This window comes from Myodes glareolus, chromosome 9, assembly GCF_982192425.1.
Source record: "Myodes glareolus chromosome 9, mMyoGla1.1, whole genome shotgun sequence".
Classification (NCBI taxonomy): domain Eukaryota; kingdom Metazoa; phylum Chordata; class Mammalia; order Rodentia; family Cricetidae; genus Myodes; species Myodes glareolus.
Window position 1 is genome coordinate 38,528,455 of NC_142034.1, and position 24,252 is coordinate 38,552,706.

Genomic DNA, 24,252 nt, shown 5'->3' on the forward strand with positions numbered 1-24,252 from the left:
ATAAACAGCTGTATTTGTGGGGTGTTAAAAGGATTACTTTGAAGCCAGGCACAATGGGTCGTTCCTATAATCCTAACACTGACAGCTAAGACAGGAAGACTGCTATGATTTCCTCCAGGCTAGTGAGGACTACATAGTGAGTTCTCTGTAAACCTTGACTACAGAGTGAGACCCTGTCTCAAAATAAAAAAAAAATTACTTTGAGAGAGAGTAATGGAATGTAAATAACTGAAAGCAGAAGTGGGGACTAATTTGAAGAAGAAAGAGGCCAGTGGAATAAAGGTATAAGATTCAAGTATGATACTTACATATGAAACTCTCACAATGAAACCCATTTATTTTGTATGCTGAGCAAAACAATAGAAAATAAGAATGGCTACTAGGAAGGTTTTTCTCCCTAAAAATACATTATTTTGTTAAACAATATAAATATAAAAGTATAAAGGGTTAGTAAGATTGCTACTTTTCCATTGAACTGAGTTTGGGTCCTAGCACCCACACCAGGCAGCTCATAACCATTCGGAACTCTAGTTCCAAGGGCCATAACACCCTCTTCTGGCTTCCACAGGTACTCACACAGACCCCCATATATACATAAATTTAAAAAAAATCTAAAAATATTAACACTTAAAATATACATATATATATATATATATATATTACATTTGCCATGTCTCCATTTTTAGATTTATTTAGTGTACACATGTGTTTTGTCTTCAAGAATGTATATGCACCACATGTATGTCTGGTGCCTGGAGTGGTGAGCTGACATGGGGTTGCCGGGAACTGAACTCTCTAAGGGCAACAAGTGCTCTTTGCTGCTGAGCACCTCTATAACTGTGACCAAATCAAAACTGACCAAGCTGTGGTGGCGCATGTTTGTGATCCCCCTACTCAGGCAACTGAAGTAAGAGACTTGCCATGAGACTGAAGCCGACCTGGGCTACATAATGAGCTCAAGAATAGCCGGTTCTACATAGAAAAACAAAATGAAGCTGACATAGGATTCTGGATATCTGGAACTGCTAAGCAAGCATTAACTTTCTTCCTTTCCTGCACCCTGAAGCTATGCGAAGGTGGGCATAGGAGCAACAGCAGCCCTAACCACTCCCTACCCCCACTACTGATTCTGGACGCTCTTTAAACACTACCCAACGGATTCCGACCTAAAGTGTTTCCCCAGCTATTTTCTACGAAGAGTTACTTATGACAAGGAGCTACAAACCCTTTCCAAATGGATGCAATTTGCCTAGGCCAGGTTAAGAGACTATGCTCTCCCTCCCCTCCCATTCTCAGAATTTCAATCCTGAGTTCACACAATGGCCCTCATGTTGTCTTGAGGACTTGCTATTTCTTCTATCAAGTGTACTTCCTGGTTCTTGTCCTTGAAGTCTATTAACCCCGTATGAATTTGTGTATTTTTTTAAAATGGTTTTTCGAGACAAGGTTTCTCTGTGTGTAGCCCCAACTGTCCTGGAACTTATGACCAGGCTGGCCTCAAACTCCCAGAGATCTGTCTGCATCTGCCTCCCGAGTGTTGAGATTCATCACTGTGAATCTTTATATTGTTTTGTATCAGTGAAGCATCATATCTGTGATAAACACACAAATTGTGTGTTGATCACTGAATGGATGGTTGAGGGAGGCAAGCCTCAGTTTTTGTTTTTGTTTTTTCCCAATGAAGAAGATGGTTCCCAGGGCCTTGTATGGAACACAGAGGTGCTCTACATCTCCAGCCCTTTTTCATTTTTACTTTTTGAGACACAGACTAATTTATCCAGGCTGGTTTTGAACTTGTGATCTTCCTGCCTGTTGCACCGGAGTAGCTGAGATTATAAACCTGTGGCACCAAGCCAGGCTGCATGACTCCTTTTGTACAAGAGAATCAGGTACCTTCTAAAAGTTTCTACTTTTTATATGAAGCTGTAACTTGCCTGACATAGATGTGGGGATCCAAACTCAAGTCTTCTACAACAGGAGTACCCCCTTAACAGCTGAGCCCTCTCTGACCCCAAGCTGCTACTGGTTTTTTAGACAAGATGGATCAAAGAGGGCCATACTGTAATTGTTAGTGGAGCTTGAATTCATCTCTTTGTTTATTATATTACTACTATGACTTTTAGACTTTGAGACAGGGTCTCACTATGTAGCTATGGCTGGCCTGGAACTTGCTATCATTATGTAGACCAGGCTGGCTTCAAGTTCATAGAGATCCACTTATCTTTGTCTCCCAACTGCTGGGATTACATGCATGTGCCACCACGCCCAGCAAATTAATCTCTCAATTCATATTCATTTGCTGTTATTAATTTTTTAAAAGATTTATTTATTATGTATATAATATTCTACCTGCATGTATGCCTATAGGCCAGTAGAGGGCACTAGATCTCAGTACAGATGGTCATCCACCATGAGGTTGCTGGGAATTGAACTCAGGACCTCTGGAAGTCAGAACTCTTAACCGCTGAGCCATCTCTCCAGCCCCTTCCCCACACCTTTGTATCTGCCCTCCGCCCTTGCAGTCTCCCTCCAAACATAGAATAAAATAAAACTTAAGAGAAAAAAGACAGAAAAAGGAAAAATCTCATCATGGAGGCTGGAAGCTGTAGTGTGACATAGTGAGTCACGCGGTAAACCCTTTTTTCCCCCCATATACCTTTACTTGCAAATGTTCATTGCAAAGAGTCATTAGTCTGGACCGGGTGATGGTGGTGTACGCCTTTAATCCCAGCACTCGAGAGGCGGAGGCAGGCAGATCTCTGTGAGTTCGAGGCCAGCCTGGTCTACAAGAGTTAATTCCAGGACAAGCTCCAAAGATACAGATGAAACCCTGTCTCAATAAACAAGCAAACAAACAAACAAATAAACAAATAAAAAGTCATTGGTCTGTTTTGAGGCTTCTGGTTTCTACTACACTAATATACTGGGCCTTCACTGGGATTCCTCTTGGATATCCTGCTGTCCCGTGTCATAGAGATCTTGCAGCTTTGGATCTGCAGGAGCAGCTCCTTCACATGCTCCAGTAGAACACAGATGGGATGGGCCAACTCCTAACCATGGTTCTGGGCCTGGTCAGCCTGCCAGTTCGCTCCAGTCCTCAGCACCAGGGTGAGCTCTCCAGCATTGCCCTGGCTAGTTCATTCCTTGCAGCAATGAGCATGGGGCAGGGACAGCCAGAGGTCCTGCTCTCACGCCTTCAGGGTCAATTCACCCACACCTACACCATCAGGGCCAGCTCCACTGTGCTGCCCAGGTGAGGTGCAGGGGCCACTCTCCTGAGTGCTGCAGCTGGTGAGGGGGAGGGTCAGCTCTCCTGCTCTTATGACCTCAGTGCCTGCTCTCCCACCAATCACAAGCAGCAAGCAGTCGGGGAGAAGGGAGGTAGGCCATCTTCCCCCACCACCACCTTATGATAGATGAGGGGTGGAGCCAGATGGCCTATAATCACTTTCTAGGGTGGTTCACCTGCATTCTGTCAAAGGGTCAGTTCTACTGTGATGCCCGGGCAAGATGCAGGACCCATTGTGAGTGCTTCAGCTGGTAAGAGGGTAGAGTTAGCTCTCTCACCCACCACTGGTGGCAGAAGCAAAGGGAAGAGCAATATATATATATTGGTTTCTCAAGACAGGGTTTCTCTGTAGCTTTGGTGCCTGTCCTGGAACTAGCTCTTGTAGACCAGGCTGGCCTCGAACCCCCAGAGATCTGCCTGCCTCTGCCTCCCGAGTACTGGGATTAAAGGCGTGTACCACCACCACCCGGCTCAATATGTATTTTTTTAAAAGATTTATTTGTATCACTTTTTATTTAGGTGTGTGTGTACATATGCACACATGTGCATACACACCTAGAAAAGCCAAGAATAGGTGGTGTCAGAATCTGAACTCAGGTCCTCTGGAATAGCAGCATGCATTCTTAACTGCTAAACTGTCTTTCTAGGCTCTCCTCCCGGTCCCCTTCATCTCTCTCTCTCTCTCTCTCTCTCTCTCTCTCTCTGTGTGTGTGTGTGTGTGTGTGTGTGTTTAAGACAGTATGTGTGTTCGTGTGTAACAGAGTCCCACTGTGTAGCTGTAGCTCAGGCTGGCATAGAACTTGATTTCCAACACATTTTTATTTCTTTCTCTTTTTCTTATCCAATAATCTGACCTGAATTTTAGGAATTTCAGGCCAAATAAACCTGTTCTCCCCCAGCCGTCCTTAATTCTGTGCCACTCAGCAAATAGAAACCCTATTTTGCTCTCTGGGCTGCGTAGTTCAGGGACTTTCACTGGACGCATGTGAATTTGTGCCACCTAGTGGCTAGAACTAATAACTGCATCCCGAAAAGCACAGGACATTCATGAATAAAACGCAACACAGGTTAAGTCACAATAAAGGTGAGGTCCATATTACTGCCCAGGGGTAAACAATCCTAGTAGCTGGAGAATGTTCTGCTTTAAGTCTCATTTTCTAAAAGACTTTAATAGAATGTGGGAGGTATATTCAGAAGTTTGCAGCCATGGGCTCTGCAGGATTAGATGGTGCCCTGAAAACTTTTCCAGAATCTTACACAAGCCATCCTCCCTTCCACAACGTGCTGGAAATGAAGGATAAACAGTGCAGGGCAGAGGGCCATTATTAACCTCTAGAAGAATCGAACACCCTGCTGAGAATACATTGAAATAGAAGACTCATGAGCCAGGCATACAGGAATATTAGCAGTTTCTCGTAGGCTGACTATGCTCAAGCGTGCCTGTGTCTAGGACTGTGTCATCAAAGAGTCATAGGTTTTAGGACTTATAGATTCAACTTTGTCCAGGCCAGGCGGTTGTGGTGCACAAATTTAATTTCAGCACTTGGGAGGCAGAGGCAGGTAGATCTCTGAGTATGAGGCCAATCTGGTCTACAAAGTGAGTTCCAGGACAGCCAGGGCTCCATAGTGAGGCCCTGACTTGAAAAAAACCAGAGTCTCACTATGTTGACAGGCTGGCCTTAACTCAGAAATCTGCCTGCATCTACTTCCTGAGTTCTGGGATTAGAAAAATGTGTGTCACCATGCCCAGACCTCCTCTCCCTCCTTCTTTATTTTTGTTTTTAAAGATATATTTATTTTTTGCCTGTGAGATGACTCAGGATTTAAAGGTGCCTGCCACCAAGCCCAAGAACCTGAACTTCTTCCTTCTCTGGGACCTACATGGTAGAAACTTGCAACGTCTGTTGCCAGTTGTCCTCTGAACTCCACACGCACATGGCATGATCCCCACCCCTCCACAAAATAAAAAATTTAAATATAATTTTTAAAAGATTGAATTTTAAATTTATGTGCTTATGTGTTTGCCTGCATGAGTTTGTGTGCACCATGTATATGCAGGAGCCCCTGGAGGCCAGAAGAGGGCATCAGATCCCCTTGAAATGGAGTAAAAGATGGTTGTGAGCCATCAAGTGGGGGCAGGGACTGAACCCAGGTCCTCTGAAAAAGCAGTAAGCACTCCTAACCATTCTCTAGCTCCTGGGTCATTGTCTTATATGCATTTTATTTCTTTTGTTTTTGTCTGTTTGAGACAAGGTCTCATTTAGCCCATGCTAGTCTCCAAATAGCTACCATCAAGGATGGTCTAGAACTCCTCATCCTCCTGCCTCAACTTCCTGTGAGATAGATATGAATAATTTGCATTGGTATGGATCTTGCTTTATTGATACAAATTTAAGGTCAATTTTGTTATATGTATATGTATTTCTGATCTTGATTAAGATATTGTGATTGTGTAGTTAATTTTTAAAATGTAATGTATAATTAAGAAATATAGGTTAATAGATAATCATCTATATTAGTCAACTTTATAGTCATACTAGATTTTTCTAGATGTGCATAGATATATTTCAGATGGATAGGCATTCTTCATATCTTTCAAAGACTACAGAATACGGCATTTAAAATGTTTTAAGAACTTAGGACTTTTCATGACAGTGAGACACATCTGCTCCTGGCAGCACCAATTATTTGAGAGGAAGATGGGCATCAAAGAGGCTCCTTGTGGAGTTGGTTAGCCATTTGGACTGCTCTTGCTTGGACTGTTGCATAAACTGGACATGCAGGACCCACAGAGCAATGACTGTTGAACTTGCCTAAAGGTGAGATGATCCTTCGGGGGTTCCTGCTTCATGAAAGAGTCTGTGAGACATTCTGCAGGATACAGAAGAAAGTGACTGAACTGTCTTTGAAATTTCCTGCTTCATGGAAAAGTCTGCTGGATACTATGGGCCTGTACGTTGAAGATGGATGTCCCAATGGTACAGAAGAACTTTGGATGACTGTCCAGGCAGCGAGATGTCTCTGTCAATTCTAGAGTTTTGGAAGTTGTTTATAATGCACTTCCTGTTTACTTAGGTAATAATATATCCTTCTGGAGTCTTTGATGGAGTTGAAAAATTTATAGTTAAAATTATAGTTTTTCTTTATTATGATAAAAGATAAAGTAGATATAAATATTGTAACTGTAATTCTTGCTAGAATTTTACTATGTTAAAGCCTCCCTTTTGTTTAAACAGAAAAGGGAAAATGGTGTAGGAGGTCCTTCTTTCTATGTGTTGCTTGTATTGGTTAATGAATAAAGAAACTGCCTTGGCCTGATAGGGCAGAACTTAGGTAGGCAGGGAAGATGGAACTGAATTCTGGGAGTAAGAAAGCAGAGTCAGAGAGACGCCATGGATCTACCACCAGAGTAAGACATGCTGCCAAAACTTAGCCGGTAAGCCACTGCCATGTGACAATACACAGATTAATAGAAATGGGTTAAACTAGGATATAAGAGTTAGCCAATAAGAAGTTAGAGCTAATGGGCCAAGCAGTGTTTTAATTAATATAGTTTCTGTGTGATTATTGGTTCTTGGTGGCTGGGACAAAAAAGCAGCTTGTTCTGCCCTATCAGGCCAAGGCAGTTTCTTTATTCATTAACCAATACAGCAACACATAGAAGGACCTCCTATACAATTCCTGAGTAGAAGTTCAAGGTCATCCTCAGTACATAGTAGTTGGAGACCAGTCTGGGCTACGTGAGACTCTGTTTCAAAAAAAAATGTTGTTTATATATATATATAAACAAACCCTGATTGTTTATTATGTGTGTGTATATATATATCAGGATTTGAGGCTCTAGGAGTCCCATCGGGCTTAAGCATTTTTCTTCATTTTTCATTTTGTGGCTGGATTTTAAATGTTCTTAATGCTTAGCCTAAAAAGTTCTATAATACTAAACATCTTTCTTAGGAAAACTTCCAGTTCTCCCAACTTTTTAAAAATTTATTTTTGAGACAAGGTCTTACTATGTATCCCTAGCTGGCCTCACAGAGATCCACTTGCCTCTGTCTCCAAAATGCTGAAATTAAAGTTGTGTGCTTTATTTATTTATTTATTTACTTTGAGAAAGAGTCTCTCTGTGTAGTTCTTGCTGTTCTGGAACTCTCTATGTGGGTCAGGCTGGCCTGGAACTCAGGGATCCATCTGCCTCTGCCTCCCAAGTGCTGGGATTAAAGGCCACTACTCCGTGTTCTTTTATACTTAATGGACATATAGTAACTGCACATATTTACGGGCTTTAATGTAATATTTCAATACATAAACACAATGTATAATGATCAAATGGGGGTAATTATCATTTTCATCACTTTACACTTCATGTTGAAAACCTTCAAAACCCTCTTCTAGCTAATCTGAAATGTTTACTAAACTGTTCATCGCAGTCACAAGTGCTACAGAAAACTAGAACTTCTTCCCAACAAGGTCTCCATCCTCCACACCACCCTGTTTCTGTCCTTCCTCATCCCCACACTCCCAAGCTCTATAGCCTCAGTTCTGGTCTCCATTTCTCTGAGCTATGTTCTCAGTTGCCACTCATCAGTGGAAGGATCCTGAGGACTCCGCTCTAATGTATGAAAAGTAGGTGGTTGGGCTGTCAGCAGATTCCAACCCTATTCTCTTTTGCTTTGCTTGGGTAATTTTTATGTGTTGATGAATTTTTTGTTGTTATTGTTGTTGGGTTGTTTTACTTTTGCTTTTTTTCTTTTTTGAGAAAAGGTTCCATGCAGCCCAGGGCAACCTCAAATCCATTATGTAGCTAAGTCTGGCCTTAAAATCCTATTCTACTTTTACTTCGTAAGTGCTAGACTTGCAGTTGTGCACCACCACATTTGAACCTGTTTAATCCTTTTTTTTAAAAAAAAAATCACATTTATTTATTTATTTATTTATTTGAGTGTATGTTCAAATACCCATGTGTGTGCCATGGCATGCATTGAGGTCAGTGAACACGTTGGAGGACTCAGTGGTCTCCTTATACCATGTGGGTCTCAGGAATCAAATTCAGATTATCAGGCTCGACTGTAAGCACCTTTACCCACTGAGCAATCTGTTTGGCCCTATTCATTCTTTATATTAAAATGACAGAAAAGAAAAAACCAAATCCAGTTGTCAAATTCTAGGAGCTGTTATCGTCTTACTGTGTAATGAAACTAGTTAATTCCAGCACTCAGGAAACAGAGGCAAGCTGATCTCTGTGAGTTCTAGGCCAGCCTGGTCTACGGGATGAGTTCCAAGACACTGAAGGTTACACTGAGAAATCCTGCCTCAGGAAAAAAAAAAAAGGAAAAAAAGGAAAAAGAAAAAGAAAAATATGCAAAATCCAGCAATATCTACACCTCGGGGATAAAGTTCATTTAAAAAACGAAGGGGCACAAGTCTTTATAATTCAAGCTACTTGGTAGGCAAAGACATGATGATCACTTGGACCCAGAGTTCCAGGCCACCAGGGAACACACAATGAGATCCTGTCTCAAAACAGTAAAAGCACCAACCACACCAGGGCACGCCATAAAGCACCTGTGCCCAAACGTTTTGTCTGAGTACACGGAGGATGAACCCGGGCAAATGGCACAGGAGAGGAGTCTGCTGGGAGCCGCTCCTTGCTGGTTCTCACTTTCATCCCCAGCAGCTCTCTCCCATCTACAGAAGAAGGAATCTGATATTTATCTATGCTTCAGTGAAATCCTTTCACTCCAGCGCCTCCCTTCTTCCTGCTGGGTTAACTTTAACCTTTTATCTCTGTAGATAATTACTGGCACTTGATGCTACTACATAAGAACGAGGGCTCTGCCTTCCTCTGAGGTAATGAGGAAAACTGCAGCAGCCTCTCATTTATTGACCACAAACTTCTATCATCTTTCACTTCTTGGCCGAGCAGTTGACTTCTATTGTCATTTTCAGTTAGCATGCAAATCATAGATCCCAAACAGAATTGTTTCTCCTCCAGGTCGGTCTTCCTTCAGTTAGGCTCCCCCACTTCTCTTCTGATGGTCTAGCAAAGCCACTAGCACCACACTGCTTAAGGAAGACATCAAAGAAAGCACTGCTTCCAACAATGTTATATTTCCTTTCACTGGAAATTTTATTTTTTATATTTTGGAATAGTGTGCATGCATGTGCATGTGCGTGCATGCGTGACAGGTGCCTCTACATATGGAGGCCAGATGTTGATGTTGGGTGTCTTCTTCTTCAGTTGCTCACTACCTTACTCTTTGAGACAGGGTCTGTCCTGAAACTCATGAGTTTGGCTAGGCTGGCCCGCCAATGAGCTCCAGGAATGTGCCTGTCTCAACTCTCCCCAGGGCTGGGATTACTAGTGAGTGGAGTACCAGTGCTGACAATCTGAACACAGGTCCACATGTGCAGCAGGCACTTCATTGACTGAGCCATCTTCCCAGCCCCTTCATTCTATTTGTTGGGAGTATCACTCAATGAACCTGAAGTTCATTGATTTAGCCATCTGATCAACATGCCTTAGAGGATCCTCCTGTCTCCTTCCTTTCCCAGGGCTGGGGCCACAGTCATGCAACAGCTCATCTAGGGGTTTATATGGGTACTGAGGATCAAATTCAAACACTTCACGGACTAAGCAATCCCACCAATCCCTGAACATCTTAATTTTTATTGCATTAATTTTTAAGTTAGCTTATACATAACGGGTCTCATTATGTCATTTTCACATGTACATGTCATCAGACTTTGGATACATTTTAATTTATAATTTAATTTTCATCCCCCTTGGGCATTTTAATTTATTCTTTTTTTTTTTTGAGTTAGGGTTTTATACACCAGATTGGACTGGAATTTTATACGTTGCCCAGGTTGGCCTCCTGTGTGCTGGGAATATAGGCATGAACCACTATGTTTTTCTTAATTAACTGATCTCAATCCTTTATGGAAATCTATCACATCCCAGTGAAATCCAAAATCTAACTACAGTTCACCAAATGATACATGACCTGGGTCCTGGCGGTGTTTTCCATCATATTTCTTTAATCAGCTCTGTTCAGTTCATTCTAGTCTCTCTGCTTCCTTTCCATGCCAATCAAATCTACGTGCCATGGCCACTGTACTTGTCTCTCATCTACAACTCTTTCTGGAAATCCACTTAGCTTCCGTTTCTCATTAAATAATCGGATTTCCACTTGTGTTCAGTGTCTGCTAAGAGGCTTTTCTTCCCATTCCTGACTAAAAGAAAATCTCTGGATCACTGTCATCCCTTGACCCCCATTCGCTTTCCATAAAACCACATTATGAGACATCTCTTAATATTTATTATATATAGTATACTTATCTTTTAATATACATGCAAATATATATATATATAAAATAACCTTATAAGCAGAATATGTTTTGCTTACTACCAAATTCTCAGCACCTAGAACAGTGACTGCTCATTGTGTATTTGCCAAACGAATGAATAGATTTGAGAATTCAGTAAATGTAAAGTACTCCATATCATTGATACAATAAATAGGAGGAGAGTGTGTGGAAGGGAATATATACAAAACATTAACTATTCAATATGGTGGGGGTGATTTTCACATGTGACTCTTTTTCTTTCCTTATTATTATTATTATTATTATTATTATTATTTTAGACAGATCTCTCAGTTTGCAGCCCAGAATGACCTCAAACTCATGGCAATTGTCCTGCAGTCTCCCAAGTCAAGTTGTGATCTCAGATGTATGCCACTAACTACACCCAGCTGAGATTTGTTTGCTTGTTTTAACAATGGACTTACATTACTTGTGTACCAAAAAAGGAATAAAGACACCACACAGGCAGTGTATAAATGAATTCCAACAAAAGTTGGGTAAATCTATGAGACAGATTTTTAAGTAGATATGCAGCACAATAATTCAAATCAACCAGGGTTGGAATCCGTTCCCCAGCACTTGGCAGCAATGTGATCCTAAATTGTATTTATTCCAGTGCCTATACTTCCTCAGGTGGACCATGGGAGCAGGAATAGTGACTCCCTCAGAAAGTTGTTTTAGGTGAGCCTGTATGTGTAATCCGCTTTGTACAATGCCTGGCATGCAGTAAGAAAGGACTCCATAAATGTAAGCTCTTACAACAGTCTCTACTAGTAGCAATAAGAGATGTTGGGACATACCTAACCCTCAAGATTGACATCAGAGTGGACCACCACATCATCACTGCACTTCCATGTGGGCATCTGAAGCCCAGGGAGGGGATGGCTCTTTCCAGAGAAGGCAATGTCGACGTCCCAGAAGCATCAGAATGAAAAGGACCCTCTTCACCCTTCAAGGTATTCAGTCTGAGCAATCCACGAGTGCCATGGCGCGGCCCAGGCTCGCTGTCCTCTGGCCCAGTACCTTGGGCAGTCTCAGTTTCCTTGCTTGCAACAGGACTGGAGTGGAAATGTTATGAGGAAATCCAGACTGAACAAGCCTGGGCTACCTTAGAGCACGGCACCGGGATGCCCGCGTGACGGGAAAAGTGACAGCAGGTCAGACTCCAGTGCCTGCGGGATAGCGGCTGGGTACTAAGCTCCCCATCCCGGGACAGCTCCTCCGGGACCCGCCCGCGGCCGGAGTGGAGGCGGGGCAGACGTGCTCGAGACTGCGTGGTCCGGGGCCGCGCACGTGATTCGGGGCCGCGCACGCAGACCGGGGCGCGCACGTAAGAGAGCCTGGCCGTCGCGCGCAACGGGAGCCTCTTCGGCGCCGAAGTGCGTTACCTGGCGAGGTGAGGAGCGGGCTGGGTGGCAGGGGCGAGGGCACGCGGGGTCACGAGGTGCGGGTTGTCGCGGCGGGGCTACGCCGGCGGGGGTGGCGGGTGCTGCCGGGCCGGTCCCCAGCCCCTTCCCCCCGCTCCAGGGCGACTGACGGCGGTGTGGCACCTCAGTGTTCCCGGCTGGGAGGTGGAACGCGGCCCCGGCCCACCTGACCGCCGAGTCTCCACGTGGGTCTCGGCGAGCCAGTCTTCGGCAGCGTTTGCGAGCTCGGGGACAGTGACTCGTCCAAGGCCATACAGCTGTGAGGATGAGGGCTGTGCAGCTGCTAAACCCGCAACTCCGGGACTTGCTCCTCGGTTCCTTCCCTGCTCCCTCTAGTAATCATTTGAATGTAGCCGCATGTTGTCACAGTGCGGGCTTTTAAGGAGGGCGGGGGGGGGAAGAAAGATTTTTGCTTTCTGCAGTGCTGTGCTTTGTGACGTGAAGTGTTGTATTCTAGCTTTCTCTACGGTGGAAGCTTCTAGTGTACGGTGGAAGCCTTCCTGTTCACCAACTTGTAAAAACGTGCAAATACCCCAGTCTTTAGCACTTCCTTTCCTTGGGAAAAAATAAAAAAAACAGCCTTTTTCAGGAGATTGTTAGGATTCCAAGAGATATTCCACATACAGTGATATACCATTCACTTCCTAGCATATGGATGTTGGCTTATTTTATTCCTGGGTGTATACTATTCCTTTGTCAAATTCATTTTTCTGCCGGGCGGTGGTGGCACACACCTTTAATCCCAGTAAAAATCCCAGTACTCAGGAGGCAGAGGCAAGCGGATCTATGAGTTTGAGGCCAGGCTGGTCTTGACAGGATAGCCAAAGCTACACAGAGAAAACCTGTCTCCAAATCTGTGTATTTGTTTATTTATTTCTAGAAACAGGGTTTCTCTGCATAATAGCCCTGGCTGCCCTAGAAGTCTCTTTGTAGATTGGGCTGGGCTCGAACTCAAGAGATCCGTCTGCCTCTGCCTCCCAAGTGCTGGGATTAAAGGCCTGTGACCCCACCACCTGGTTTAGGTAGGATTTCTTGGTCTACAGTAATTAAACTCAGATTAAAATTTATTTTTTGAGGCAGGGTCTCACTGTGTTGTCATAGAACTCACTGTATAGACCAGGCTGGTCTTGAACTTGAACTCATAGTGACCTATTTTCTTCTCCCTCCTGGGTTTTGGGATTAAAGATGTCTACCACCGCACCAGCAAGTTCTAGACTTTTTAAGGACGGACTTTCAAGTCTGTGAACATGGAGGTCTGAGCGTTGTGATTGGCTACCCCACCATTGCCATGTCCGCTTACCAAAGTAAATCCGGCCAAAGAGAATGGATATTTGGCAGAAAAAGCCAAATGTTTATTAGAAATTCTTAACATTTGCTGGTTGTGGCGGAGCACACCTGTGATCCCTGACCTGGGGAGCCAAGGCTGTAAGATCTCTAGTTGGATGCCAGCCTGAACTACCATAGTGAGACTGCTTCAAAAGCAAAAACCAAAACAGAGATAGGTAACACCCATGGGCCAGGCTATACTGTATGGATATTTGAGTGTACAGTTAATGCTCACAACTCTTGAGGTTGAGCCTGTTGCATTATACCCCTCTTACAGAGGATAGGCGCACAGAGGGAGAGCAGGTCCCCAGCATCACAAACCCCTGCTGTGACAGGGTTGAACGTGCTGCTTGTAGTAGACCTTCCAATGGTTTTCTGATCCATGTGGCTCTTCTCTTTGTCCATAGGCAATCGTCCATTTTTGACTACTTCTGAAATCTTGAAGGAGGTCCATATCAAGGAAGATCAAACAGCAGTCACTGTCATTTAGAGAATGGACCGTTTGGGTTCCTTTAGCAGTAAGTACAGTGGGACAAGTATCAAGTGAAGACCAATAGCAGACTAAAGTAGAAGTTGATCATGGAAGCAGCGCCTTTGAAGTTGAATGCTAATGCCTGAAGGAATTATGAGTGTAATGTAAAAATAAAATCAGCCAGTACCTATTGGTTGCCTACTGAACATGTCATAAATGTATTCATCACTTCAAGTCTTAGAATAAAACCAAGCTGAGTGGACCAGCCACCATGTGATGATGTGTAATTGAACATTTTTATTTTTGAGCCCAGGTTCTCATGAAGCTTGGACTGATCTGGAACTGACTTTGTAGCTAAGGAAGACCTTAAACTACTTATTTTCCCAAGTGCTGAGATTTCAGACATGTACCATCATTGGATTTTGAAGAAATAGAAATCACAATATTAGGTGATATACACTTGTACATACACAGACACATACACACAAGTACAGTCACAAAGTAGATGTTCATTAGTGTTCCGGTAAGAAAAGATTTTGTTTCTTTGTTATTTTCTTAATGGCATTCTGCATTTTCCCTATATTTATTTAGAAAAACAGAGGCAGGCAGATATCTGTGAGTTCCAGGACAGCCTGGTCTACAGATTGAGTTCCAGGGCAGGCTCCAAAGCTACAGAGAAACCCTGTCTCGAAAAACAAAAGAAAAGAAAAATAGAATCTTTGGACACATCTAGTTCTATATTTTCAGTTTAGCAATGCTGCAAATGTAAACTGAAACTACTCCCACCTTTTGTATTTTGTTTGTTTTTTTTTGTTGTTTTGTTTTTCAAGACTGGGTTTCTCTGTGTAACAGTGCTGGCTGTCCTGGAACTCACAGAGATCTTCCTGCCTCTGCCCCTGAGAGTGCTAGGATTAAAGGTGTGTGTCACCTTATTAGAGTGTGTGTAGCCAAGGCTATACACAGAGAAAATCTTTCTCAAAAAGCTACTCCCCTCACCCCCCAAAAGTTTCGGGTGCTAGGGAGCTGGCTCAGTGGTTAAGGTCATTGACTGGTATTCTGGACCAGCAACCACATGAGGATTCACAACTGTCCGTAACTCCAGTCCCAGGGGATCTGACACCTTCTGGTCTCTACAAGCTCTGCATATATATGATGTGCATACATTCATGCACTAAAACATCCATACACATAGAATAAAAATAAAGATTTAAAAAAATAATTTCAGACTTTTCCTCTTAAAGGTTTGTGAATACTTACAGTTTACTTGCTTTTTCAACTTGTTTATAGTTTTTGTTTTATAAAGATTTATTTATGTGTATGTGTGTTCACCTCTGTGAGATTATGTGCACTACGTGTTTATAGGAGCCCATGAAGGCCAGAAAAGGGTTTGGGATCACTGGAACTGGAGTAACAGATGTGTGGAAACTGAGTACAGACCCTCAGGCTTTGCAAGACCAATAAACACTTTTAAACACTGAGTCATATTTCGGATTCTTAAAACTATTTCCTTAGAATTTTTTAAATTTATTTTTGTTTTTAATTATGTGTGTATTGGTATGTACACATGAGTGCAGGTACCCCTGGAGACCTGGCTGAGGTATCAGAGCCCCTGCAGCTAGAATTACAGGTGGTTGTGAATTATATAACATGTTATATAATTTATTCTTGCCCCAACACATACATACAAGGTGGATAAATGTAATCAAGATAAATAAACCTTCAAAACCCTGGATCTGTCTTCTGTGCACTCAATAATTTTAGTTTCAGGAAAATGCATGGAGAGGGAGAAATGTGAAATGTTATACATATCAAAGATGCTGATGAAGTAAAAAACTATAAATGTCATAAATGCATACATGGCCACTATTCGGAAACTGGTTAGATTAGTTTTCAACCTTTTAGACCCAATTATTTCTTTTTATATTTTTAAGTCTTTTATTAATTGAAAATGGAATGAGTAGATACATGTTTTCAAAATTAAAAACAATTCCATAGTAAAAGGAGTAACCTTTAATGAAATAATATTATTTTTAGTAAAATAGCAAGTATGTCAGTATGTTTTTAAAGACTTGATTACAGGCACATGTTTGTAATCCCAGCACTTGAGATGCTGAGGCAGAAGAATCGCCTCTAGCTCAGGGGACAGCCTGAGTTACAAAGTAAAACCTTATCTCAAAAAAAGCTAGGGTGGAAGGATAGGAGCACTACATAAAAGCAGAAAGAGACATGATGACTTAAGCAGTCAGCTGCTTAGACCACATCTTACCATGAGAAATGCAGGATCATTCAGGCTGTTAGGGATTAAGAAATGCTACAAGTCTTCGTAATCCCTGGGCAAACAATACAGCCTCCTCTTGAATTGTGTATATTTGTTATACTAGAGTATTAAAATATATTTAAGCTGTCAAAAATTTTTCTTTGAGACAGGGTCTCACTTTGTAGCTCTAGCTGGTGTGGATTTCATAAAGATCTGTCTGCTTGTCTCCTGAATTCTAGGCTTAAAGACATGTGCCGACACACCTAGCTGTCAAAAATGTTTTAGTTGGGGCTAGGACTGTAGCTCAGCGGTAATATTGCACACCTGCTTGACACATGTACAAGATCCTGTGTCAGATCTCCCAACACTGCCAAAGACAAATATTTTTTGCATGTGATTTAGAAATGGGTTCTAGGTCATGTAATTGGGAGGTTTACTTTTCTGTGTAGTTGATGGTTTTGTTTTGTATTTGCTTTTCAAGTCAAGAGTTTCTCTGTGTAGCCCTGACTGCCCTGCAACTTACTTTGTAGATGAGGCTGGCTTCGAACTCAGGGAGATGCTCCTGCCTTCTGCCTCCCGAGTGCTGGGATTAAAGGTATGTGCCACTATCGCCCAGCTCTAATTGAATTTTTAATGAGATAATAGAAACTTGCTAAAGACTTAAGTCAGGGCTTTTTGTTCATATGTTTTGTTTTTGTTTGAACCAGTATCTTGAGTACTTCAGAGCATCTAGAATCCCAGCTCCTATCTGCAAGATGTTATTAGAGCATCCTAGTCATTGTAGCAGCAAAGACCTTTTTTTTGGATTTTCAAAATGTCTTTCCTAGGGGGTGGTGGAGAACCGTTAGGTTAGTTAATTGATGCAGTGAACTGTTAAAAAGGATAGGAAAGGGTCAGCAAGATGTCTCAAGCCTGAGGACCTGAGTTCAGTCCTTGGTTAGCACATGGTGGAAGAAGAGAACTGACCCCCAAAAGTTTCTTCTGACTTCCATATGCTTTTGCACACGCTTACGCACACACACAAATAAATAATAAAATGTAAGACAAAAAAGTTAGAGAAGCTCTAGGGGAATGACTTGGGCCTAGGAATTCAGGGCCAACCTTGACAATGTAGAGACTGTCTCCTAAAAATAAAATCAAGCCGGGAAGTGGTGGTACAGGCCTTTAATTCCAGCACTTAGGAGGCAGAGCAGGCAGATCTGAGTTCAAGGCCAGCCTGGTCTACAGTGCTAGTTCCAGGACAGCAAGGGCTGTTACACAGTGAAACCCTGTCTCAAAAAAATCAAATAAATAAGTAAATAGAAAGCCAGAGTTCAGGAGATGGTGATTTGGTAAGGACTGGCGTCTGGGCTGGAGAGATGGTTTGTCACTTAAGGTGTTCTGCTCTTGCAGGGGGCTGGAGTTTAGTTCCCAACAAGCACTTCAGGTGACCCACAATTGCCTGTAACTCCAGCTCTGAGACCTGACACCTGGCATCCATGGGCACCTGCACTCACATGCACATATCATACACACACATATACAAACACACATAATTTTTTAAAAAAATGACATCTAGCAATCTAGCACTGTATTTTATTTTTTCACCAGAAGTAGTGGATGGCAAATGCCTGTATCCCTCAACTTTGAAGGCAGAAGCAGGAAGATCAGGAGTTGAAGGTCATCATAGTTGGAGATCAGCCTGGGCTACGTGAGACCTTGTTTCAAAAACAGAAGAAAAGGAGAAAGTGTTTGAGAATACTTTTTTTTGTTTGCTTTTTGGTTTTTCGAAACAGGGTTTCTCTTAGTCCTGGCTGTTGTGGAACTCATTTTTGTAGGCGGAGACTGCTCATTTGTTTCCCACCACCCAGACCTGAAATAATCACACAGAAACTCTATTAATTAAAACACTGCTTGACCTATTAGCTTATGCATATTCATAGTTAACTCTTACATCTTAAATTAGCCCATTTCTATTAATCTATGAATCACCATGAGGTTGTGGTTTACCGGTAAGGTTCTGACTGGCGTCTGGCGTCTATCTCCTTTGGCAGTTACATCTCCCTGACTCCACCTACTTTCTCTGTCTCTGTTCAAATTTCCTGCCTGGCTATATTCTGCCCTGCCATATGCCCAAAGAAGATTCTTTATTAACCAATGGTAATAAAACGTATTCACAGCATACAGAGGGCAATCCCACATCACATTCTGCAGACCAGGCTGGCCTTGAGTTTATGATCCGCCTACCTCTGCCTCCCAAGTGCTGGGATTAAAGGTGTGCCACCACTGCCTGGCAGTGGAGTAGATTTCTTTATCCTGTCCTTTTCTTCTGTGTCTTCGTTTCAAAGCAAATGGCTATTAGAGGAAGGAATGATGCCTTGAAGGGTGTTTTTTTTGCTTTAGAGAGAAAAATACTACATAATATGAGATCCTGCTCCAGACTAAACAAAATAAGTCCCTCCATCTCCCTTTCAAGGCCTTTGTTCCATATTCCCGTGGGTAATCACAGGGAATAGTCGGTTGCCCTGACTTCAGAGAGACAGGATTTGTGGCAACCTGAAACATGCATACCTGCAGTCTTAGGGCTTTGGAGGGTTTATATTGTACCCTTTGCCTTCATAATTCAGAGACCCGCTGTTTTTACCAGAACAAGAGAGTTCTGCAATATTTTGTGTTTTCCTGAGTAGCAGTCTCAGCCTAGACACACAGCTTAAACCCAAATTGGAATTCTCCTAACTTAAGAAAAAATTCAGATTTGCAAAGAAGTTGGAAGAAAGTGACTGATTGTGTACTTCCGTCTAGATGGAGCAATTGTTAGCATTTTTTCTGGCTTGCTTTGTATATGCATTCTGGGTAGGGAACGTGCCCATTTTCTTTTCCTTGTGGTAAAGGAGGCCTTATAAAACTTTAAAAGTTTTGCAAAAGTCAAGTTTTTCTGTAGGCACCCTCTCTGCATCCATATTTGAAGCTGTAGGTGCCCTGGAGGAAGGAACATGCTGCCATGTAATAGAAAGGGGAGTGGCTCTTGTTTATTATGTGTGGCATGAAGGGGTCTACTTGTTGGGGTTTATGTCCTGCCCAGTTCTCCACAACTGGCAAGCCCCAAAGAAAATCACACAGAGATCTCCATAAGTTATAAAACTGACCAGACCATTAGCTCAGGCTACTTATTAGCTCTTGTAGCTTATATTAACCCTTTATTCTTATCTATGTTAGCCACATGACCCGGTACCTTTCTCAGTGGGACAGCTCACATCTTTGGTGGTCTGGGTAGAACTGTGGAGGGAGCTTCCTGCTTCCCAGAATACTCCTGTTCTCATCACCCCACCTCTACTTCCTGCCTGGTTGACCCACCTATACTTCCTGCCTGGCCAATTAGCATTTATTTAAAACATGATCGACAGAATATAGACAATTCTCCCGCACCAATTATGTGTGGAATAAGCTTGTCCCGCCTGCACGTGTTTGTCAAGGCAGTCGCTGTCTCCAGCCATTTGTAGAGCTTCACCTTTTGCACTTAGTGGTGTTCAGGAGGCATTTTGAACTTCATTTGTTTTCTGTATTCTAGATGATCCATCTGATAAGCCCCCTTGCAGAGGCTGCTCCTCCTACCTCATGGAACCTTATATTAAGTGTGCTGAATGTGGACCTCCTCCTTTCTTCCTGTGTTTGCAGGTAACTAACTCCCTAAGGAGAAGGTGTCTTTCCTGGTCTGTTTTGTGAATGCAGTAACTTGAGGTGGCTTAGGACCACACTGCATGAGCTCTCCTCCTACAAGTGTCTTCCCTGTGATACTGTATCAGGAAGTTAGGAAACAGCAGATGGATGAGACAGACAGTCAGCTGTTCCACAGAGCATCTCAACTTAATGCTTACCACTTTCCCCAAGTAATTTTAGTTATTTAGATTACAGGAATTAGAACTGACAGGTTGTTCCTTTTGATCTCACTGTTTGTTAGCTTGTTAGAGTGGTCTTTGTATAGATGATAAGGGAACAAGCTGTTTTGTGGGTTATATTAGGAGTAAGACTGATTAAAAGTGTGCCAGGTACTATTTTGAGTATTTCACTTGAATCACTCCCTAAATCATCACTACAGTGCTGTAAATGAATAAATAAAATATCTCCGTTTTACAAGGGAAACTCAACCAAAGAAAGCCTAGATAATTTGCTTGTTGGGAATATCAGGTCTTACCCAATCCAAGGTACTTATCATAGGAAGTATTCCAGGGATGCCAGAGGTGGCTCAGCAGGAAAAGTATTTGCTGCACAAGCCTGAGGACCTGTGTTTGAATCCCAGCATCCATGTAAAACCTGGGCATGATAGCATTTTCTGTAACCCCATACTGGGGAGGGGGTGGAGATAGGGGGGACCTGAGGGTTTGTTAACCAGCCAGATGAGCTGAAATGACAAGCTCTAGGTTCAGTGAAAGACCTTGTCTCAAAAAATAAAGGGGAGCGCAGTAGAGGAAGAGTCCCAGTGATGACATCCATAAGGGCATGCATAGGCGAGTGTACCTACAAACACGTGCACATGCAGCATTCCAGTCTTAGACGTGTTACAGTGTAAAAAGTGGCTGATGAAAGCTGTGATATACCTTGGGTTATAAGATTATATACTGGACTTAGGGTGCATTTGGAGAGGATGAATAGCAGGAAGGAAGATGAAGTCAGCCTGGGCTACATAGCAAAATTCTTTTTGGTATACCAAAAACAAGAGAAGACCCCAAAAAACTATAGTTCATACGACTAGATCACCTTATGCTGGTCGTGGCAGTGAATGCCTATAATTTTAGAACTTTGGAAGTGGAGAGGCAGGAAGATAAGGAGTTTGAGGCCAGCCTAGACTACATAGGGAGATTAAAATTAACCTGAACTACATGAGACCCTGCCTCAAATAAAACAAAAAAAGAAAAAGTAGAGCACTTTCAAGCCATCCTCTTTCTTGTTTTTTCTTTCTTTTTTAAGTTTATTTATTATTTTTGGTGTTTTGAGACAGGGTCGCTCTACGTAGTCTTGACCCTTCTCATACTATGTAGACTAAACTCGCCTCGAACTTGCAGAGATTCACCTGCCTCTGCCTCTCGAGTGCTGAGATTAAAGATGTGCACCACCAAGCCTGGCTTTTATTTTGTTTGTTAAAGATGTGATCTCATGTAGCCTAGCTTGCCTTGAATTGACTATGTAGCTGAGTGAGGATGACTTTGAACTCTTGATCGTCCCAGCTCCACCTCCCAAATGCTGGGGTTGAATCCAGTGTTTTGTATATTTGTGGCAAGCCTTGTACCAGCTGAGCCTCATCCCTAGCCCTAAGGAAGTATTTTTTATGTGGCTTTTGGTAATTTAACTTTTTTTCTTCACAGTGTTTCACTCGAGGATTTGAGTACAAGAAACATCAGAGTGATCATACTTACGAAATCATGGTAATGATGACATTACTGAAAACTTTTATTTCTTTTTCAAGTATTGAGACTGAGAACTCATTTTCTTTAGCTCCATGTATCTCTGTCCTTTTTCTCTTCTGAATTTGATAATTATCTAGTGGGTTTTTAGTTCTTTGTAACCTATTAAGATATTTAAATATAAAAATAGCTTAACAAGTATATATATACATGTTGTAGTTTGAACATATTTAGTATAATCTCATAGGGAATGGCATCATTAGGAGATCTGTTGGAGTGGGTATGGCCTTGTCATTGTGGGGGTGGACTTTGAGGTTCCTATGCTCAGGAAAATGCTGAGTGTCTCAGTTGATTTCTTGTTACCTGCAAGATGTAGCATTCTCAGTTCTGGCACCATTTCTGCCTGAACGCTGCTATGCTCCTCATCATGATGATAATGGACTGAACCTCTGAAACTGTAAGTGAGCCGCCCCTCAATTAAATGTTTCCTTTATAAGAGTTGCTGTCGTCATTGTGTCTCTTCACAGCAATAGAAAACTTAACTAAGCTAGGTGGGGTGGCCCCCTCCTTTAATCCCAGCCAGTGCTCAGAAGGGAGAGGCAGGCAGATCTCTGAGATCAAAGCTAGCCTGGTCTACCTGGTCTACGGAGTGAGTTCCAGGACAGCCAGGACTGTTACATAGAGAAACCCTGTCTCAAAAAACAAAAACAACAACAAAGAAAAGACAACAACATATAATATAAAAATGATTGACTGCAGTGTGGTGGCTCCTGCCTGTAATCAGTCAGGGTTGCCATGAGTTTAGGCCAGTGAGGGATGTAGTGTGAGACCCTGTGTGGTGGTTTTTGTGAGAATGGCCCCAAGTTTCAATCATTTGAATACTTCATCCCCATTTGGTGACTGTTTGGGAAGTAACTTTACTTTTCCATTGCTGTGTTGAAACACTATGACCAAGGCAACTTACACAAGGAAGGGTTTATTGGGGACTTACAGTCCAGAGGGATAGGAATCCATCCATCATGGTGGGGGGCATAGCTGTAGGCTGACAGGCCGGCATGACCACACAAGTAGTAGCTGAGAACTCAGATCCTTATCCTCAAACAGGAAACCGAGAACAGGGAAGGAGACTTTTGAAACTTTATCCTGTCCCCAGTGACACACCTCTCCCAACAAAGGCCACACTTCCTAATCCTTTCCAAACAGCCACCAGATGGGGACCAAGTATTCAGATATCTGAGGCTTACGGGTCTATTTCCATTCAAACAACCACACTGTGTTTCAAAACACAAACAATAATAGGGCTGGAAGGATGGTCTATCATCTTAGAGTGCCAACTGTTCTTGCAGAGGACTGGAATTCAGTTCTTGGCACTGATATTGGACAATGCATAACTCCCTATAACTGGTGCCCTCTTCTGGAATCCACAGATAGTTCTATAGATGGACTTTTCTGCCACCAATCCCAAATAATGACATGGAGATTTATTATTAATTATGAAAGCTAGGCCTTAGCTTAGGCTCTTCCCATTAGCTCTTATAACTTAAATTAACCCATTTTTATTAATCAGTGTTTTGTCTTGTGGCTTTTTACCTTTCTTTCATCATGCATCTGCCTCCTCTCCACCTGGTTGGCAACTCCACTCCTTCTTTTCAGAGTTCTCTCTCTCTGCCCAGAAGTCCTACCTATACCACCTGCCTAGCTACTATCCATTTAGCTTATTACATCAATCACAGCCACACATTTTCACATATATACATATATCCCACAACATACTTCACTCATATATGCACAGATACACACACATACACACCATAATTAAAAATAAAATGTATATTTTAAAAAATAAAGTACTAAACAAAATAAAAAGAATTAGAAGAGACAAAGTGGTTGATAGGCTAGGTAAGATTTGACTCTGATTTGAGTAATAGCATAGCCACCTTTAAAGAAAAAGTGTGCCACTCTTCCCAGCTTGGGCCAGGAGTTTAATATGCCAATGTAAATAATCAGGTCTCTTGACAGGTGTATGTATCTTGTTAAAATAGTTTTGTCTGGAGACTGCAGTTCTAGCTTAGTGGTAGAGGCCTCCCTTAGTGTGCACCAAGTTTTGAATTTGATCCCTTGTATTTCAGGGGGAAGTTTTGTTTGTTTTCAGAGTATTTAAAGCAAGTATTTCAACACTTTCTTTACAGTTTTCTTACAGTAATAATTCAACATTGTAGATTAATCTTTTGGCACTGTATTAGTTTTCTACAGTTGCTGTTATAAATTATGAAAATTTAAGTGTCTTAAGAAAACACTGATTTGTTATTACAGAATTTAGTAGGTCAGACTTGGGCTTCCTGGTTTGAGGCAGGTCTTGAGAGGCTGTAATGGAGGTGTTTGGCCAGCCTGAGCTCTTATCTTGATACCCTGGGGGAGAATCTGTTTCTGAGTTCATTCAGTTTATTGGCAGAATTGACTGCCTTGAGATTTAAGGATTGGTGCCTCTGTTTCCTGGCTGGTTGTTGACTTAGAGTTTGTTCTTTGCTTCTAGAGGCTTCTCTGGCCCTTGGCCTTCTTTTGCCATATCCAAAGCCAGTGAGTAATACTGGGAAGCCATGAGGGCTGTTGATGAAGTGCTTGAGCCTCTGACCTGCTTTATTCTGCTTAAATAGTTTCTCTTCTGCCTTCCTCTAATACTTAAAAGAGAATTCATTTTTTGTTTTTTAGGTTTTTATTTTTATTATGTGTTTTTTGGC

At 42.3% G+C, this 24,252-nt stretch overlaps 2 protein-coding genes across 4 annotated transcripts in view; one reads left to right on the top strand and one right to left on the bottom strand.

Annotated features, from left to right (window-relative positions):
* The window catches only part of Acaca (acetyl-CoA carboxylase alpha), a 261,557-nt gene extending 249,772 nt beyond the window's left edge, over positions 1 to 11,785 (bottom strand). For both annotated transcript variants that reach the window (XM_048446706.3, XM_048446705.3), the window contains exon 1: positions 11,455 to 11,785. In XM_048446706.3, coding sequence (XP_048302663.2) covers positions 11,455 to 11,495 — 41 coding nt within the window. In that variant the 5' untranslated portion in view covers positions 11,496 to 11,785. The remainder of the gene's footprint in view (positions 1 to 11,454) is intronic.
* A 135-nt stretch (positions 11,786 to 11,920) lies between these two features.
* Tada2a (transcriptional adaptor 2A) overlaps positions 11,921 to 24,252 on the top strand; it is a 47,696-nt gene continuing 35,364 nt past the window's right edge. Inside the window, exons 1-4 of one of the 2 annotated variants that reach the window (XM_048446707.3) lie at positions 11,921 to 12,050; positions 13,815 to 13,925; positions 19,684 to 19,790; positions 21,476 to 21,535. In XM_048446707.3, the coding sequence (XP_048302664.1) occupies positions 13,901 to 13,925; positions 19,684 to 19,790; positions 21,476 to 21,535 (192 nt within the window). In that variant the 5' untranslated portion in view covers positions 11,921 to 12,050; positions 13,815 to 13,900. Of the gene's footprint in view, positions 12,051 to 13,814; positions 13,926 to 19,683; positions 19,791 to 21,475; positions 21,536 to 24,252 lie in introns of those variants that run through there. The other variant, XM_048446708.3, reaches the window with a different exon arrangement.